The 21297-nt window shown below is 37.1% G+C and overlaps 1 protein-coding gene across 7 annotated transcripts in view; it reads right to left on the bottom strand.

The window, feature by feature from the left end:
* The window catches only part of TBL1XR1 (transducin (beta)-like 1 X-linked receptor 1), a 162833-nt gene that overhangs the window by 16547 nt on the left and 124989 nt on the right, over positions 1–21297 (bottom strand). For all 7 annotated transcript variants that reach the window (XM_005883021.2, XM_014530627.1, XM_014530622.1 and 4 more), the window contains 7 exons: positions 12625–12770; positions 10340–10562; positions 9538–9670; positions 9026–9167; positions 6108–6171; positions 5924–6021; positions 4648–4708 (listed from right to left, as the gene is read on the bottom strand). In XM_005883021.2, coding sequence (XP_005883083.1) covers positions 4648–4708; positions 5924–6021; positions 6108–6171; positions 9026–9167; positions 9538–9670; positions 10340–10562; positions 12625–12770 — 867 coding nt within the window. The remainder of the gene's footprint in view (positions 1–4647; positions 4709–5923; positions 6022–6107; positions 6172–9025; positions 9168–9537; positions 9671–10339; positions 10563–12624; positions 12771–21297) is intronic.

Genomic DNA, 21297 nt, shown 5'->3' with positions numbered 1-21297 from the left:
GCCTGCCCGCGAACCCCCGACGGGAGTGGCCTCGGAGCTGGGTGACACCGGGGCTGGGGGTGGGCTCCAAGTCACGCCGCGGCCGCTCGGAGCCCACCCCCAGCCCTAGTGTGTGGTGTGCGTCTGCTGGGGCTGGGGGCGTGCTCTGAGCTGGTCATGACCCAGCCTCCTGAGCTGGTCGTGATGTCTGGGCCTAATTTGCATATTTCTCTCTTAATATATAGGATATTTGCTTATTATAGTTATTTCATATAAGGAGAATCATTCTGTTTGTCCATTTGTATCTAGCTTACTTCACTTAGCATAATGTGTACAAAGTTAGCTGATGATGTAGCATGTGTCAGAACTTCATTCCTTTTTATGGCTAAATAATAAATTGTACATATAGACCACATTCTGTTGAATATAACCTGGGAGTAGAATTGCTAGGTCACATGGTATTTCTATGTTTAGCTTTTAGAGTAACTGCCATACTGGTTTCCACAATGAATGTACCATTTTACATAATTACTACAAAAGTATAAGGGTCCTAATTTCTCCACATCCTCATGAACATTGCTATTTTTATAGCTGTCCTGTGTTTGAAGTGGTAACTCACTGTCATTCATCTAGAATCATGATTTATGCATTACACAAGAGTGTACATAGGGGAACATTTAGTACAGAGATTAAAATGTAGTAATTTAAAAAACAGATAATTCCATTTCTGGTCAAGATGAAGTGACAGGGATCATATTTGCCTCCTGCCCCAAACAACCAAAAAAATTTACAATATCCTATCTAATAAAAGGGTAATACGCAAGTTAACTGTCACTCCATCACAAAGATGGCGGCGGCCAGTCCTCTCAGCCCCACTGGAGTCCAGTGGGGGGGGGGGGGGGGGGGCTGCTGAGAGCGGGCAGTGTGAGCGGCCTGGCAGAATGCTTGCTTCGTCGCCGCGGCAATGAGGCAAGCGTTCCACCCCAGCTGCGGAGGGCCTCTGGCCAGGCCGGGCGCGGAATGCTTGCATCGTTGCAGGCCAGGCTGAGGGGACACCCCCACCCCCCACCCCGTGCACGAATTTCGTGCACTGGGCCTCTAGTATATGAAATAATAGTTCAAGACATTGGACATCAGGCAACAAAGGACAGTGAGAGAAGGGAAACCCAACAAACAATGTTCCTTCAAAGCTGTCTGAGCTTATAATCTAGGGGGAAAAATGTCCCCGTCACGGCATAGGAAAGAGAAACCTTCCTAGACGGAGATCCATGACATTCCTGAATTGAACAGCCAAAGCTGAGAAGGCAAAGGCAGCTAGAATTCATAGGACAGAGTACTGGAAAGGAGAGAGCTATGCAGAGAATTCTAAAAATCTGTAGTCAGTCCTACTCACATGTTCAGCACTAATGTGTGAGGATACTACCTGAGACTGGGAATGCACAACTCAAAAAGATTAGAAGAAGCAATGCCTGATGCACAAGGCTGCGAATAGTGCCTGTATCCACCACTAAATACCTATATTAGAAAAGCAGAAAGGTCTCAATTCAGTGACCTCAACTTCCAAAAGCATGACACATAAAAAGAAGTTAATAAATTATGGAATTCATCAATATTAATAACTTCTGATCTCCAAGGACATTGTTAAAACAATACAAAGAACACAGACTGCAAGACGCTATTTGGAAACACTTGCATCCAAAACACATAAAGAACTCACAAAACTCAATAAAAAGAAAACATAATTAAATAAAAGGTCCAACGACTGAAACAGGCATTTTACCAAAGAAGACATAAAGATGGTAAATGAGCACATGACAAGATGCTTAACATCATTAGTCATTAGGAAATGCACATTAAAACCACAGTGAAATACCACTACACACATCTTAGAGTGGTTACAATTAAAAAGACTGACCATGTAAAAAGTGCTGGAAGAATACAGAGATCTACCTACTGCTGGGAGAATGTAACTCCATTTTTAAAAATGTACTCTGGAAAACAGTTTGGCAGTTTATTAACAAGTTAAACATATACCTATTGTATGATCTATTCATTCTATTCCTAGGTATTCACACAGGAGAAATGAAAGCACAAATCCATATAAAGATTACTTGTGTACATGAATGTTGATAGTTTTGTTTGTAACAAGCAAAAACTGGAAACTACCCAAATGTGCTTCAGTAGGTGATAAATAAATGGTGGTACTTATTTACGTAATGGAATATTACTCATCAATTGAAAGGAAAGCAAAATAATTATGCAGAGTGAAACAAGCCAGACCAAAAAAGAGTACATACTCTGTGATCCCGTTTACATCATGTAAACTAATTTCTGGTGAGGGGAAGACTACCAGTGATTGCCTGGGGAAGGCGGGGAGAGATAGCACAGGGGCAAGAAGAAACGTCTGAATCCAACAGATGTATTTCAATGTCTGGAGTGTGGATTCAATGGTATATACATATGTCAAAACATACCAAATTGCACAATTTAAATATGTGTTCTGGGTGGGGCAAAAGTAGGTTTACAGTTGTAAGTATATGAAACAATTTGTATTATTAATAATTATTATATTATTTTCCATACAAGCAACTGCAAACCTACTTTTGCCTTACCCTGTATTTTTTTTGGGGGGGTGGGGTAGGGTAGGGTGTCAATTATTCTCCAATAAAGCTGTTTAAAAAAACCAAAAGGCCTGGCAAGAAAGAATACCATTGGTAAAAATATCATTTACTAGTGAAATGACTTTAATACCATCTACCACATCAGGTTGTCACAAGGACTAAATGGGATCATGTATATAAAGAGCAGCATCTCTAACACAAAGTTGGTACATGTTATGTAGTAGCCAGTAACAGTACCGCATGCCTACTTATTTCAATACGCCATCACTTTGGGGAGGTAGGAGAAACTAATAGGCAAAGAGCCAGAGGCCTAAGAATTCTATTTGGGTGAAGACTAGAAGCAAAGGTGAACAAAAACTGATGTGTAAATGTCTACTAATATGGTAAACTGTAATCAAGCTGAACTGTTTAACATTATGCTTGCAAAATTATGTTCCTCAGATACTACAGAAAAATAATTCTGTACCTTATTGGATTTAGTCAAATTAAATAGAGACAGAAAAACAAATTGCCAGAAGCTGTAAGTTTGTTTTAAAACTGATGCTGTTTATGACATAATAGTTCAAGACATTGGACATCAGGCAACAAAGGACGGTGGTTCCTGAGAGAAGGGAAACCCAACACACAATGTGCCTTCAAAATTGTCTGAGCTTATAATCTGGGGGGAAAATTGTCCCCATCATGGCATAGGAAAGAGAAACCTCCCTAGACCAAGATCCATGACATTCCTGAATTGAACAGCCAAAGCTGAGAAGGCAAAGGCAGCTAGAATTCATAGGACAGAGTACTGGAAAGGAGAGAGCTATGAAATAGTATGGGGCAAAAGTAGGACTAAATGGGATCATGTATACAAAGAGCAGCATGTCTAGCACAAAGTTGGTACATGTTATGTCTGTGAAAAAGATGTGACAAAGATTTGAAAATAACCAGTTACTACTTTAGTCAGCCTCCTACTGAGAGCTCTTCTTAACCAGACCAAAACCCTGAAAGAAGCAGTTAAATCGGGCAATATTAGAACTCCTGTTCTAATAGTTATTAGGCATCTTGTTCCAGTTTAATATCAGCTACTGTCATCAGGAAACTCCCTGAAAGCAGGTACAAAAGTTCTAGGCTGCAAAAGAGCCCATGTAATAAACTCTTTTCTCCACTCATCTTGTTATACACCTTGCTGTGTGGCTATACGTCATGGAGAATGGAGCACAATATTTTGTGGGTCAGACCAATGGATTTAAGTTATCAATTTATTTCTTCAAAAAAATCCACCTATAGCACCAAAGTTCCAACAACATTGGGAAAGCCTAATTTTTATTTTATGTACACAGGTGGACTGATTTACATACATCAATCCAAAGCGAGAAGTAATATCTAAAGTTGTAGAAGTTTATACGCTATTTTCACGTACATTACTTAGTCTTATCCTCATAACAGATAGGCATTATTATCCTTCATTAACAGATAAAGAAAATGAGGCTCAGAAAAGTTAAGTGAAATGCTCAGTCTTTTTTGTTTTTTTAAATATGTTTTTACTGATTTTCAAAAAGAGAGGAAGAGGGATAGAGAGATAGAAACATTGATGGGAGAGGAACATCATCGGTTGGCTGCCTCCTGCATGGCCCCCAGTGGGGACTGAGCCTGCAACTGAGGTACATGCCCTTGACCAGAATTGAACCTGGGACCCTTCAGTCCGCAGGCCAACCACAGCTCTATCCACTGAGCCAAACCGGCTGGGGTGAAATGCTCAGTCTTAAAGCTTGTTAAATGGGGTGAAACTGAAATCCAAACCTAGACCTGCCGACTCAAAAATCTATGTCACCATTAAAGAATACCAATCAGGCCTCAAATGCTCCATTATGATATATTTCACAAAAATTTTTGATGATCCTGACAATTAACAATCTGAAACTCATGGAATATCAACCCTTCAAAGAACTAGTAACCAGATTGATACTTGATAGTTCAAGATTTTAAATGAATTTACGCAGTTAAAAGTATAATTAGAAAAACAGAAAAAAAAAATCCAGTTCTAATGTAAATTGTAAAGATTTACCTGAATGAAAAGGAAACTGTTGCTTGGCTTCACCAGTGTGTGCATCCCAAATAATGGTTGTCTGAGATTAAATAGAGAAGAAAAATATATTGTTAAGAAGTTGAAAGGAATTTATTATAGAGGCATGCCTTAGATTCCTAACTATATTAAAGCAATATGAAATGTCAGAGTGGAATTAATTATTCACATTTACTTTTTGCAACAGTACAACCAGGTTATACTCCACATTCAGGGTTGGGGGGAAGGAGATATGAGTATTAAGTTATTTAATTTTTCCCTGATGATTTTTTATCAGTCAACTCACTTGAAATAACAATTATTGGTTTGTCTTCAATGTACCAGACATTATATTAGACTGCTTAAAAAATTCCACTGCAATAGAGTACTTAATGTAAGATTTTCATAGTTCTTCAGCTATAAGGAGAAAAATTCTTGGTTTACAAAGTAGTCAGCTGATTCTCAGTATTAAGATTTTTTTAAAGCTCACATTTATATATAAAGGCAGCTTGAAATTTGACAATATTTAAAACAATGTCTTTATATTAATTACATCAAAGTGTGGCACATAATGGCTGTATTTACCGTTCCTTTCCACACTCCCCCACCACTGAGTTTATATCGTTGGGGATGGAGAGTTGCACAGTGAAGCGACTATTAACAGGGCTTTCCCTCGCATTCCTGGCCTCCCTCACTTTTCTTTCCTCTTTTCTCTCTACTTCCTTTTGACAATGCACCCACCCAGTTACCTACAAGCATGTATTCTCCTAGGTTCATGGGAAGGGGGATGATCTAAGAAAATAAAGGAGAAAGAAGGCCATATTTTCAGCCTGTGGGTATTTACCAGCTTAAGTAGGTAAAAAAAAAGCTAGACAGATCCTGCATTTCTTACATTTTCAATTAAGCACCAGGAGTTCAGCTAATAGACTGGCTCTAAGATTTCCCATGGAATCACTCCAGAGCCACACTCACTGATGAGATAAATTAGAAACTTTAGAAGGGAAGCAAAGAATATGGGAAGTGTGACATTCATTACAGCTCAAGTTCCAGCAAAAACAAGGAGTGTAGTCACACAGATAAGAATAAAAGGCATTTTATTTTGTAGGTTCAGAAGTGAGCCGACAGAAAATCTAAGAAAGTATTTCTATTACTATCATAAATTCATTCTGCAATTTCTCAAATATAAATATTTTAATGCTTATGTTATTAGAAGAGAAAAATATTACCTTATTACATTAACCTTATATATATATATAGGTTTAGTTTAATGTTCTCTTACCTTGTCTACTCCAGCACTTAGGATGAAATTTCCTTTCTTATTCCATTTTAATGCAAATATAGGGCCTTTATGCTGCCCTAAGGTGCTAGCAAGGTTACCTAGTATTAAAAAAAAAAAATTACATTACTTCATCTTTATAACTTAAACCAACAACAACAAGTGAAAAGAAGAATGCTTCATTTACCATCTTTAGTCCATATTCTGGCAAATCCATCGTATGAACCAGTTGCTAGAAGTGTACCTTCACTCTGTTGGAGAAACACACTTCTTTCAATTATGTAATCCAGAAAGGGCATTTAATTGTTATTAGAACATTTCATGTTTAAATCTTAGGTACGGCAGATCCTTGACATTCTCTGCTACAAAATCTTTTTAGTTCTGCCCAATTGGGAGCACCACCCAGGCTAGGAAACACCCTTCACTGCTGGGAAGCTGGAGCTTTGGCAGCACCTAGCCAGCCTATGTCCAAATCCCAAAAAGCAGGAACTGCTCCGGAGCAGGACCACACCACTCCCCTGCATGCTGAGGTCTACTGCATCCTTAGAGGCGCACATGACTAAAGAGGGGAGGCTGGTAGACTGGAAAGGACATCAGAATCATCATCTTTTAATGATTCAATGTAAGTAAAAAGCAAAATCTTCCAAAATATCTCATTATGATTAAAAGGTTTTACATGACCCTCTTTAAATCTTTTACTGCCTAAATAAAGTATGTTGCATGATACTAACAATATTGCTGTTTCAGATGATCAGATTCTTAAATATCATTGAATGTTTCTCTCCTTTGTTAATTCTTTCCCAATATGAATCCTTACCAATAAAAATGCAACACAAGAAAAAGGGTCAGAGAAGAGTATAGGTGACTTGACAGTAAAAGAAGTTGAGTAGTTTCCTGGAACCACTTCATTAGGAGGAGAACATTCCAGTTTCTCTAATCTTGTATGCCTTGACAAATGGCACAAGGGAAGGACAGTCTAACATTCTATGGACATGCATGTTACAGAGTACATGGAACAGACTGTTGCTAGGATGAGTAAGCCTTATTGGAGACACAGAATGAAATCCTGTCTTACCCAGTACTTTCTTGATGCTTTTTGGTAAGGAAACCAAAAACAGCATCTTCCTTTTCAGACCTCTCAGGCCACTTAGCTGTATAGGTAAGTGACAGACAAAAGCTAGGTCTGGGGGCTGTAGAATCAGACTTGCCAGGACTTTAAAAACCCTTATGGTTCTGCCCTAGGAAGAAGCAGCCATGTTGAAGCCAATAGCAAAAGCTTATTTCCGGGCATTGCACAATGGGAAGTTTCTTTTTTCTTTTTCTTTTTTAAGTATATTTTTATTGATTTTAGAGAGGAAGGGAGAGGGGGAGAGAGAGAGAGAGAGAGAGAGAGAGAGAGAGAAACATCAATGATGAGAGAGAACCACTGATCAGCTGTATCCTAAATGCCTGCTACTGGGGATTGGGCCAGCAATCTAGACATGTGCCCTGACCGGGAATCAAACTGTGACCTCCTTGTTCATATGTCAGTGCTCAACCACTGAGCCACACCAGCTGGGTGGTAGGTTTCCCAAATGTTTTAGTCCCCAAATGTTTTAGCTCATGGACCACTAAAGTTGGAAAAAATGTTTGAACCATCAAATATGTCTGGCTCTTGCTTTAGTCATGAGAAAGAACCACTAATCAAGGCTAATGTTTTTGCCTTTTAGTGGAAGATGCAAGTACAGAGTGAATAATATATTTTTGAGAAAGTCCATGTTTTAAAATTAATTTGCATTTCAGAATCACCAAGCTCAACAAATGAACGTTGGTTTACCATCTTTTTTAGTGTAAATTATAAAATTCATTAAATTAACATGGTCTCTGAGCCAAATAGCTTAAGGATGCTATAAGATTTCTGACATAAGCTATATAAGGTCACATATTAAGAAGATATTAGTCATGACCCTACAACAACCAAATAATACTGCAATGTGATAAAACCTCTTTTCATTTTTACAACTGTCAACTTTGTAAGGGAAAGGTAAATACATTACTGGGAATTTTAGAAAGGAATGCTAAAACAGAACAAAATAAAGCATCACAAACAAGAAAAAAACCCTAGTTATGAGTTCTGGAAGAATTTTATGGAAACAGAACTTTAGCTGGAGTAATCATTTTTAAGAATAGACCTCGTTCCTTGGGATAACATTTGTAAGGTCCCTGGAAAGCCCCACACAAAGCTGTTAAGCAGGAGCCAGAGGAGGAAGGATGTTCACTTGCTGAGGAAAGACTAGCCAACCCCTAAAATTCTTGGAAACACTGAAATAGTCTAACAGGCTTTGGAGGGGGGTGCGGGGGACAGAGGGGAGGCCGGAGGAAGAAAGGTAAAAACTGGATGCAAAGTTAAAAAGCAACATGGAACAAAAGAAAATATACAGGAACCTTACAAATGCGAATTTTCCACATATTAATCACAGGAATGGAAAAAAGAAAATGTTAACCATGTATTAGAAAGTAGAGGGGTGAAGCTTTATCAACAATAAAAGAATAGTTAAGTTATCCTTAAAAGATATTAAATCATATATTGAATCAAAGAATTATAAGAGTACTACAGCTAGAATAAAGCTTGGAAGTAATCTAGACTAATGGTCCCTAAAAGGCAGTTAGTTAGCAATGAAGTTTTCATCAGATTACAGCAAAATGAGAAAAACAAGAACATGTTTTTATTATATAGCTTTCTCTTAACCCCGGCACAGGACTTACTAGCTAAGGACTTAGTATGCGCCTGCTATTGATTTTCATCTATTTCCTCATTTATGTAGCTACCATTACCACACTTTTCCTATACATGTGAGGAAAAAGAAGCAAGCAGTCGACCTCCAACTTTATGAAGATTCTGCTGTTAGGTAAACAGAAGAGCTGGAAGCTGAATCTTGGTCTGACTGCTCAAGGGCCAGCCTTTGTTTTTAACATATTTGGGAAGGAGGATTCCTACTTTGTTGTTCTCATTAGTTAGTGAGTTTTAAAAATATCTGAAAAAGGGACAAGCCCCTGCCATCAGTTTAAGGCTCAAAGAAGTGAATTAGTAATTACATCCACCATGGACAGTACAGTGATACTCACATTCCAATCTAGAGAAGTCACATCCTTGTTGCTGGGGACATCTTGCCCTCCTTCTCGTATACAATGTCGAAGTACTAACTGTGTGGAACCACTGGTGCTATTTTCACTAAGATTCCAGATTCTTGCTGTGGAGTCTCCAGACCTAGAAAGTATGCAATATATTTTAAATCCTCTTAATATTCTTAAGTATTCCAGAATTAAAAACAAACAATAAACACCAACATAATTATATCCTAAATTACTAAGGCAAATAAAACCAGAATATCAGGAATTTCCATTTCCAGTATTTTTCTCTGTCTCCATTTTGAGGGCCCCAAATAACCCCTGAAGTAGTGAGTTTAATGAAAACTTCCAAGGTTACTTTATGAAGGACTGAAGATTTATAGAGGCAAAATGAACACTAATAAGCAACAACAGAAACCTAAAAAACATATGTAATGTATTTATAAAATGTAATAGGTTCAGTAAGATATTTTTAAAAATCCATTTTAGTTTCACTTTGAGAAACATACCCCGATGCCAAGAGATCACTAACAGGGTTCCAGGCACAGATGAACACTTCAGACTCATGGCCCCGTAACACAACTGCCTTGTTAGGAGGGATTTCAACATCCCCATCCACCTCCATCATATCAGTATGATTATCTGCAGCACAGGAAACAAGTGGAAAATTCCAGTCAGGTAATATTGCAACATGCTGGGGAAATCCCTCCTTTATAATATAGAGTGTAACTTGACTACACAGTACTTATCACATGGAGAATGAATTCTTATCTGTAGTCAAGTATGGCCAAGATATATATATATATCTGAGTGTGTGTTTAGAGGTGGGGGTTAGAGGATGAGGGTAGAGAAGGGCTGCAAAAAGGTTAGACCCACAAACATGACTAAAGTGATAAAAAGATTTGAACATGTAATCCATGCCAATACTATTCTGAGTTCCCGCCAGTAGGGGTTGCTGATATCATTCCTATAACATGAGAGTTGCCTTTATAGCTCCATGTCAGAGCGTCACTGTATTTGTTAATGACTAGTGTTACACATTTTATTTAGAAATCAAGTGCAGACACAAAACTCATTTAACCATAGAAAAATAATTATCTAAATATTTTTTTGAAACAAAATAAAATCCATTAATGTAAACCTCACTTTCTGAGCTTTAGGAATGAAAATCTGAACTGTGTGGTAAGAGTTAGGGGAACAAGTTGGCATAAATGATAAGTATGGTGTTATTTCAGCTTCAAAGAGGTGACATCCCTATGAAGCAAACATTTCTTTTGAAAAGGAATTTTTAAAAATTCTATCTCAGCTCACTTGCTATAGTATGTGCCCCATTCTCCTCTCCATTTGCTGTGTTTTCTCCATTTTTTGCAGATCCTTGTTGGTTCGTGGCAGCTGCGGCAGCTGCTGCAGCTGCTGCTTGCTGCTGTGCAAGCTTGTCTCTGTAAGCTTGTTGTCTTGTTTGTACTACATCAGGCATTACGGCATCTATCAGTGACAAAGACTCTATTGGTCGACCATCGAACAAGGTACCATCCTGGATTTGGAAAAGAAGAAAAATCAAAGGTGCCATATTTAGAGTAATTTGTATTCATACAAGTCCACAGCAGAAATGAAAAGCTTCATTCCAAGACAAAATATTTTAAGATAATTTTCTGAATGTGCGTAAGAAGGAAAGGAATCAGAAGGAAACTGAAGAAGCAACTGCAAATAACTGTTTAAGTTTTCCTTCTCACCTGGTTCTTAGTGTTGTATGTTGCACATATAAAGCTGAAATACTGAAAGGAATAATAAAAGTAGGCCCAGATAATAAAAAGGTTTATTAATTATATTCCAAAAATCTGTTAGTCAAAAGCAATGACCAAAATAAAATCATTCACACAATAAGAGATTTGGTACCACAGTATAGAAAATATTTCTTTAAAACGAAAAACTTTTAAATAGCGTTGTTGGACTTTAAAGTTTCTCGTGATGTGATTAAAACAGAAAGACTCCATATATTATGCCATACGACATTTCATTTTACTAATGTTGGAGTGCAAGCAAGCACAGTCAGGTTTAAAGACTTGAAGTTACACACTGGTCAACAGCAGCTGGCATCTCTTAACCAGTGCTACTCAAAGTGTGATGCAAGGAGCACATTACCTGGTAACTTGTTAGAAATGCAGATTCAAACCTACGGAATCAAAATCTCTGAAGAGCTCAGGAACTGCTTCAAAAAGCTCCCTGGGGAAGTCTTATGTGTTTTACCAGTTGAGAAGCATCCTAACTCACAGGCTGCTGCTCTTTAATTTTATGGACTTGCTGTAATTTTCCAAAGCTCCTCTCATGGATATTAGGGGCTTCACAATTAATAAAAGTTCTCCAGTGAGCACAAGGAGAGATACAAACACAGAGCAAGTCGGAAATAGCAACAGTGCAAATTAGCCAACATGATATGTATGTGAAGCAGATGACCACATACTCCTGACAATTTGCATTGTGTGACCGGGGCTCCAGGCTGCAAACACAGCACATCTTTCTAAGCTGTCGAGTGTAATGGAGTATTTGAGGAGTAGGTGAAAGTATTTTAATTTATAAGTAATTTAAAAATAAATACTAAAACTGACACAGACACATTGTGGAGAACTATAGTACATTTACACAAGGTTTTTCGGATAAAATGAGACTTCATCTCTGGCTACTGCTAGAAATTGTTTATCACCCTCTGTTAAGGATATTTTTGGAGGGAAAGTGCTAAAAGACAGAACACGTTTAATTTAGTATTAGCAAATTTATCAGTTAGAGATAAGGAAAACAAAGACAATGAAATCAATTTTAGTATACTATGTAACTACAGTAATAAATACTGATATAGAAACCATGGATGCTTCAGTTTTAAAAATATTTGTTAAAATGTTTGTTCACATATTTTTGCGAAAGGAAAGGGGAACATATTAATCTCTGAAATGAAAATAAGGCAAAAGCTCCACATATCATAAATCCTGTCCATATATGAAAATTTTCAGCTGGACCAGGGTTTGCAACATTTTCTGTGAAAGACCAAATTGTAAATATTTTAGGCTTTGCAGACCGTAAGTTCTCTGTCACAACTACTCAATTCAATGCCATAGTAGCACAAAATTAGCCAGACAATACATCAATGAATGAGCATGAATGTGTTCCAATCAAACTTTACAAAAACAAGGAGACAGGATTTGGTTTATGGGACAAAGTTGGCTGACACCTGAGTTAAACTACCGATACTGGTATATGGGCCTTAAATAGGCACTAATATCAAGAATTAGCTTTAATTATGAACTGCCTTCCAACATCAGGTATAACCAAATAATCTGAAATTTTCTGATTTTTTCAGACCATCAATGCTGTTGTTTTAAAGAAAATTATTTCTTACTGTTTACTTATAAAACCATTTATAGTGAAATAAGCTACAGATAGCGGTCCTCACCTTTGGGAGCCAACATGCCTTTCCTGTGCAGCCTGACCGCTACGTTACAAACAACACCTCTCAATTGTTAACCCAGAGAAGCTGAAGTCAGATAACAAATGAGCAAACAAGCTATCAGATTTAAGAATTATTTGAAATAAATCTTCCTTACCTCATTAATACTAACTTCTGCCTCTACATACTGTAGACCTTTCTGGATGATAGAAATCAATGCAGCAGGTGGGACAAGGGCACCATTTATGTTTGATTGACTGATATGGCTTTCTATACCAAAGGTAAACGCCGAATGAGAAAATCCTAAAAGCAAAAGAAAAGGTGTAAGAAGTTATTCTCCTAGTGGCAGCATGCTGTAAGACACAAACGAAAGATCTCTATAATCTTTCAAAATCACATCCCACACCTTTAAAATCCCAGACTGTTAGCTAAGGTCAAGTGTATGTTTTTAAACAAAAGAAATATCAAAATTCAAACATGTTAACCTTTATTATTTTCCTTTAATTATGTAATGTACTATTATTTAAAATTTCTAGTACATGTAAAATTTAGCTGCAGCACAAATTTCCTCTACAAATAGCATCGAACTTTAAAGTTTGAAGAAAGCATTTGGAAACCATGTGACTCGAGTGCTTCACTCAAGATAATTTAGGCCAAGATAAATTAAGTGACATTTAATAAATTTTCATAGTATATTTAAATCTCTACATACAAATTGTCAAACACCTTATAAATTCAATCTTTTGTAGGTTTTTAGAAACTACTTAGGAAATAAAAAGCAAACTAAAAATAATATAAGAAAATTGAAATGTGATAATGAAAAATAACTTCATGCTTAAAACCCAGTGTATGAATTAAATGCTAAAAAAAAAATTACTAATTCTTTGCCACTTAGCAATAACCCACCTAAATGAAAGTGTTAGAAAATGAGTTAGCAAGTGAAAATCCAGTCTGTCTCCATTAGCAGTCCTTTAATTTTTATTTGTAATACTTAAAACCAAAACTCACATAACAAAATTTATGTTAGCCTTGCTTTTTAATACAAGCCAAGTTCAAAGTGAAAAGTAAAATTCTAGACAATAGCCCTGGCCGGTTTGGTTCAGTGGATAGATCGTGGGCCTGTGGACTGAAGGGTCCCGGGTTCGATTCCGGCCAAGGGCACATGCGCGGGTTGCGGGCTTGATCCCCAGTGTGGGGCGTGCAGGAGGCAGCCAATCAATGATTCTCTCCCATCATTGATGTTTCTATCTTTCTCTCCCTCTCCCTTCCTCTCTGAAATCAATAAATATATTTTTTTTAAAAAAATTCTAGACAATATCCATCAGAGCTTATCACTAAGTAGCAATGGTCACTAATGTATTTTAAACAATTAAATTATGCATATAATACAGAATGTTGAGAAACCTTCATACTAAATAAAGTAAATGAATATGGGCTTATTGAGGTCTTGGTTAAATGGATTTAACCTATATAACTGTTGTCTAGCCCAGGTTTTTAGTCCTTAGTCTACGTCTTTTATTCTTTGCATTTTATGCTTCCACTCTTAGGCTCCATGTGGCACTTATGAACCATCTATAGTAAAGTACTGTGAGCTCAGGAAGAGCATGTGCCTAGGAAATATTTTAATTGTTATTAAACAATTAGACAGACTTGATTAGATACCTAAGTTAATTTTCCTCATGGCTCCTTCCCTCTTAGGAACACCTAACCTTTCCATTCCTGAAACCACCCATAGTGAGAAGTGAAAAGATGTTACCTTTTCCTTTTAAGACTTTCATTTTAACCTCATGATTTTTCCAACAGGCAACTGTTATTAAACACATTTATAGTTTAATCTAAGCTCACAGAGATGGCTAGAAACTCACCAATGGGAAAAACTCACAACTATTCGAATATGAGTGGAATCAGGAGAATGAAGACTAGAAAGGATGGGGAGAAAGGATGAGAGATTTTCTCCTGAAATCAATAAGCAGTGAGGTAGGAGATTTTGTTTTTCATTATATACTCCTCCCTAAATAAATTCTGCAGTAAATCATGAATAGGAAAAAAGTTAAACAGCCAAGTGGCTTAGAGATTTAAGATTTAAGACATTAAGATTTAAAAGTAAGACTTTAAGATAAATAGTATTTATGAAGGGTCTTCACCAGGTACCATGCATATATAATTGTATTATTTTATTATCAAAATTAGCAAATGTAAAAACAGCTGTTAAGAAAGTAAGGATTCATTCAGAGACCATTAACTACTACACTCTATTGTTCCTACAGTTAGAATATGGTAAAAAATAACATTGTATTATTTTATTATCAAAATTAGCAAATGTAAAAACAGCTGTTAAGAAAGTAAGGATTCATTCAGAGACCATTAACTACTACACTCTATTGTTCCTACCGAACAGTTAGAATATGGTCAAAAATAAAGCAAAGGCAGAGTGAGCTTCTGGCTCACTAACAGTACACAAAAATCACATCGGTGTTCTTCTGTTTCAGCTTAAAGTGTTACAAAGTGGTGATAGCAGTGCATGAAATATTAAGACACCTTATTAGCAAGTTTTTAAAAGTGTTTTGATTTCATAAGCCTTATAAACTGTAGCAAAGTCCATGATTTTGGCACTAATTCATAAGTACAATTTGTAAAAATAAAAATCATTACATTTAAACACTATTAATTAGATGACATAGTCCAAGCTTATGTCCAAGAATATCCTAAAAGTTGCAGGTGGATATCCAACAGATGTCCATTTTTGGCTGGAATGTTGCATATATCCTTAATTTGTTCTGTCAGCCAAGGACAGAAGCTATCACCAGTGCTTATATCTATCTCAAGTTATTGCACATGCACTTAGAATGTTCTCAAACGGCCAGAATACAACCCTGAAGTGGTCATTAGCATTGTTTTGGCACTCATTAATGTTTACTCTAAAGAAGGTTCACACGCAAACCTCTATGTATATAAATGCTGGACTTAACTATCATTTTCTCTTTATTTGTAGTCATAACATTACAGGATAGCTTAAAAACATGTTCAAAATTAATTTTCTTCTTGGCCTTTCTTAAAACTTCATTTTCCTTAGAAATTTCTGACTTTACACCCTCACTCCCAACCCTGTTGCTGGCGTTTCAGCATTCACCAAATCCTATCAATCAATCCTACCTCTCTGGTCTCTGTCATCAGCTTTCCTTCTCTGCCAAAACCTGGAGTTTAGTTCCATGATCCCTTGCACTATTCCTGTCATAAGTTCCTTTCCTCTCCTCCCCAATTCGTACATCTGCCACATCACAGTTAGAATGCTGCTTGGAAACAAAAACTGATCATATCACTCCTTACTTGGGCACTTTCGATAATTCCTTTGGCCTTCATAATAAAGGCCAAACTCCTAAGTATGCCACAGTTACTTTTGTAATCTGACCCTACTTATCTGTCCAGATTCATCTCCCCAATTCCACACCCCTACACTTCTTCCCACTGCACATTTAAGTGGTTAACATTACTTGTAACACCTCGAATATGCTGTCTTACCTCATGCTTTTGGGCCTTATGTATTCTTATGCTCTTTTCTCCTAACTAAATGGAGGTGAAGTCCTTCCTTTCACTGCCCTCGGGTTAACCATTCTCTTCTGTGCTAATCCTTTCATATGTATAGCACTTAACACACTGTGTGCGTCTATGGTTCTCTGTAAGTGTGTGCTGGGCTGCCTGAAGGAAGGATTTATGTCTACTAATCTTTCCATTCTGGAAGAAGACATTACTAATTTATCCAGTGCCCAGTAAATATTTGTTAAATCAGAATGCAATCTATATAATAAAAGCCTAAGCCAGTGGCCGGCAAACTGCGGCTCGCAAGCCACATGCGGCTCTTTGGCCCCTTGAGTGTGGTTCTTCCACAAAATACTGACTTCTGCGCATGTGCCACGAAGTTTCAATCGCACTGTACATGCGCACTCGCACGTGGTATTTTGTGGAAGATCCACACTCAAGGGGCCAAAGAGCCGCATGTGGCCTTTCCCACCTCCACAGCACCACTAAGGAGCAGTGAGCAGAGTGGTAAGGAACAGGGAGCAGGCAGGCAGTAAGAAGAGAGGGCTCCCAGACTGCAAGAGGGCACAGGCTGGGCTGAGGGACTCCCTCCCCTCCCCTGCCCCCCAGTGCACAATTTCATGCACCGGGCCTCTAGTTTTACTATACTGTATCTTGACACATCAGAAAATCTATGAATCCAGAAAAAGCATATGACTTAAATCTTCCTGGAAAAACAAAAATAGAACTTAAACCAGGGTTATGCTAGAAAATATTTCCATTTATCTGTAAATGTATATGTAGGAAATATTTTTTCAGGGACAGCTTCTGACTCACAAAGTAGAAGGCAAAAGGGATCAACCTAAATCTGTGCAATACTGAAGTCTGTCTGGCCTGATAGCCTAAATATCATCCCTTCTTTTCAGGGGTAAGAGCAAGTCTGATATAAAGACTATCTCTGAATCAAGTACTCCACACATTCACTAAGGTAATTAAGGTTTGGGAGGTAAAAAGGAGATTCCAGAGTAGAATGATAGTAATTCAGTGACAAAGACAAGCAGTGGCAGGGGTGTGTGTGGTTATTCATGAGACCACACACCATTTCCATGTGAGAAACGAGATCACAAAACCACCATTTTCTGAATATTGCTTATTTCAGGGGGTGCCCTCCCTTGGGATGACAGAGATTGTGTTCTCAAAGGCAGAGTTAGTCTTCAGGAGTCGGCCACTCACAAACAGAGAAGACAGAACAAGAAAATGGGCCCTGATCCTCATGGCTATGATACTGGGTATCTAAACCAGAGGGGGTGGGGGAGCAAAGCTTAACTATTATACAATACAGTGCCATAGTCTGGAAAGAAAATCTAATTTGTACAAGGTTCTATATTTAAGCCTCAGGTCAGAAAACCCTAAATAATGCTATCCCTGCTCCCAACTTCACACACACCCTTCACCCCAAATCCATTTCCACCTATGTCCTACAGACCCAGAGTTTTTTACTCTAAAAGTTCCACAATCATTAGTCATGGGGATGTAAAAGCACAGGGAATATAGTAAAAACTATTGTAATAACTACGTATAGTGCCAGGTGGGTACTAGACTTATTGGGGGATCATTTCAGAAGTCATATAAATGTCTAATCACTATGTCGTACACCTAAAACTAATATAATATTGTATATCAACTGCAATTGAAAAGTAAACAAATTAAAGTTAGAATTACAATATGATCCATCAATTCCTCTCACGGGTTTATTGTCCAAGAAAATTAAAAACATTCTTGAACAACAACAAAAAAGGTCCACAATCAAATGCTTGAAGATTTCAGAAAAGGTAAAAGAAAATAGGGGAAATCATCCTATGGGGGATCTTTGATGTTGAAGAGTTAGACTCAGCACTTACAAAAAACAAAATAGAGGAAAATGTGAAGAAAAAAATAATACAATACCAAAACCCAATGCAACTGTTAATATGTTTGTATTTCCTTTTTTCTTTACATATTGTTTCCCCCCCAAAAAAATTATAATACATTGGCTGTATAATTTTGTGCCCTAATTTTGCTCTTAAACATACATACAACTATAAACATTTCGTTTAAATCATGTTTTCTGAAATAATTTTATTATTATAATATTCAACCAATAAATTTAGTAAATTCATTCCAAAGCTGGACAGTTGGACTTTTCCAATATTCACTATTTAAAAAGAATCTTGCTTCAATATGTGTATAGGTTTTTGCCAGGTATAATTTCTTTTCTCCTTAGGATGGACTCCCTCAAAAGTTGAAAGGGATGTATATTAGCATTTTAAAGGAGTTTTCATGATTGCCAAACTGCTTTCCCCCCAAAATTGTGCAAATGTATAATGCCATCAAAATTTGTTTCCTTATACTCTCACTATGCTGGATATTCTTTAAAAGAAAAACAGAAAGATTATTATTTAGATTGGACAAGTTCTGTTTGGCAACTATTAAAGTTGTCTTTTAACAAGTATATCAGCCGGAAATACGTAATTGAAATTTCCTCTATCAATCAGAGAAAAATAGTCATTCAGGTGACAAAAAAGAACTGATTTGGAAGTATAAAAGTACAGTAACTGCTAACATTTATGACAACTGTTTGCTGTTTATTGTTAATTAGCCATGTATACACCAACTATATGTCAAATGTTAATGCATATTTTATTTGCTTATAAAGCAAAACTCTGTGTAACTACTTGTTCTTTTGTAGCTGACCATTCAACTACTCATATAAATTAAAAGAAAGATTAAAGGTGGATATTCCAGATCCGAGCTTTCCTCACTCCAGTTCTTCATGGCTAGAGGCACATTACTGTAGCCAGTTTCATCTGACTCCATCCTGTCTGGTGGTCCAGACTGTTTATAAATGGCACCAGCAGGAGGGTATGTGGACAGGAATGTTAATCTAGCCCAGTTACCTGTATCTGAGCCAAGAGAAACTACACTGTCACTTGATTGCTGACATTTTATTAGCCATTGCAGGGGTTAAAACAGAAATCATTAAATTATTGCCCCAGCTGGTTTGGCTCAGTGGATAGAACATCAGCCTATGGACTGAAGGGTCCCGGGTTCAATTCCAATAAAGGGCACATGCCCGGGTTGCGGGCTTGATCCCCAGTAGGGGGTGTGCAGGAGGCAGCCAATCAATGATTCTCTCTTTCTAAATTCAGTGTGTATGGGTGATCTTATGAACCAGGGGTGGGGAACCATTTTTCTGCCAAGGGCCATTTGGATATTTATAACATTATTCATGGGTTATAAAAAATCACCAACTTAAAAATTAGCCTGCTATATTTGTTCAAACATTTAATTAACTCACCCCTAATACCTTGGCGGGGCTAGACCAAATGATTTCTCGGGCCTTATACGGTCCGAGGGCCAGACGTTCCCCACCCGTTATAAACAAATAGGACATGGGAAGTAAGCACCATCTCAGAAAAAGTGGTGTGGTGCAAGGCCTATATCCAGGGAAATGCGCTATCCCTTTGTAAAGGGCAGAACACAGTGGAGAGCTCAGAGGGTGGGGTGCAGGACACAAGATGCTCTTCCATGAACCAAACCCTTTAAACCTACATATATCGTTACTTTCCCATAGAGACTGTATGGCAAGACGAACCTCAGTTCTAAAAACAGGGGAATTAAAACAAAATAATAGTATTCAGAATCACAATCTAGAAAATAACTCAGTAATAAGGACATGCTGTTTTTGCATTTTCCAGTTAGTCTTCAAATACAACTCTTCATAATATCCAACATTCAAGTATATCATAAACAAACACGCAAAAGACAACAGTTAAATCTACAATGAAGAATTCTCCCCCAAACCAAATACACAATTTAGGCAAAATAAAATTATATATTACACAAAGGAACAAAAAAAGGGGGGTGCCACAAAGTTCACAAATAATTGCCAGGAACAACTTCTCTAGAAAAAAGTAAACTAAAACTGTGAATAACTACATCAGAGTCAAGGGAAACAACAAAATGCAAAGGAGGGGGAGATGGGGGGGTTAAAAAAAGTCCAAACCAGTTTAGCTCTTCTAAAAGTATCACTGTATTAGGAGCTGTTATATAGATATAATTTAGTGTGTACTACTTAGCATTTATTCTGCATATGGTTTCTAGTTTATGAGTTATTAAGGGCAATCAAGTTACTGATGCTCATGGGTGAGCACTAAATAAAGGAGCATACTGAATCAAGTCAATTGTACTCACAGTACGACATGTAAAATATTTTCACTTTGTTGAATATGTAACTCTAATTCACAAAAGTACTGAATGATGATGAGCAAAGTAATTTGCTTAGGGTGAACTTTCTAGAGGTAAAATTGAGAAAAATAAAAAGTGGCAACCCTTAATATAAACATCCTACAATAAACTGACTTTTCTCTTAACTCGTTTTAATGAATAGGGGAGAACGGCTTATTTCAAACAGACGTCTATAATATATGTGAGGCCATATATCACAATGTAATCCCTTTTTAACAAGCAACAAAGTTTATAGATGTGGCAACTGAAGATCTGAGAAATTAAGTAATTTGGGGGGGAAGAAGGGGACTTTGAACAAAGTGTATCTTCTAGTGGTGATAACAGTCACAATAGTAGAATGCTCACCACATAAAGTATTTAAGATGAGAACAATTCAGGTAATTTATCCCCTCTGGAGCTGGATATCATCGTCCAGTCAGTTAAACACTGCTTGTTGAGAACAAATATTAGACATTCTTACTGAAAAATTTCTAAATCCCACCTTTAGCCAAACAGAATCAAATGTTCATAAGGTGCTTTTTGGAATTTCTGACTGATAGCTTTTAGAGAACGAGACAAAGAAGAAGGAAATTTTATTTTCCTTTGTGGTAAGTCTTTGCAAACCAGTTATTTAATGTCTTTACACAGACACTGTCTTTGTCATGATTTCTGTTTTCATATCTCCTAATCCAATTCAGTACTCTTATGGGGAAATAGCAAGATTCTAGTTTCTTCTATATTGCTTTAAATCTTTTAAGAAAAATATTTATGGCTTAAAAAAGTAATTTACATCATATTTCTTACATATTTAATGACTAATTCTCAGTAAGTATCCTTTGTGATAAAGGAATTTCTGGACTATGTGATTCCAAGATAGAATCAATTGCAAACATGGCAATTTTTATGTACAAATGGAAATCGGAACCAAGAACAAGCCTTTGGAGCAGTGGGAGTCCTGAGATGGGTTAGATTCTGAGCTCTGTCAGAAACCTGGCAGAACTATATATGTTTTAAACTTTTCCCATCTCCTATTTCTAGAAGTAATTTC

This window comes from Myotis brandtii, unplaced genomic scaffold (genome assembly GCF_000412655.1).
Source record: "Myotis brandtii unplaced genomic scaffold, ASM41265v1 scaffold751, whole genome shotgun sequence".
In the NCBI taxonomy this organism is placed as follows: Eukaryota; Metazoa; Chordata; class Mammalia; order Chiroptera; family Vespertilionidae; genus Myotis; species Myotis brandtii.
This window is presented reverse-complemented; position numbering and strand designations above follow the sequence as displayed.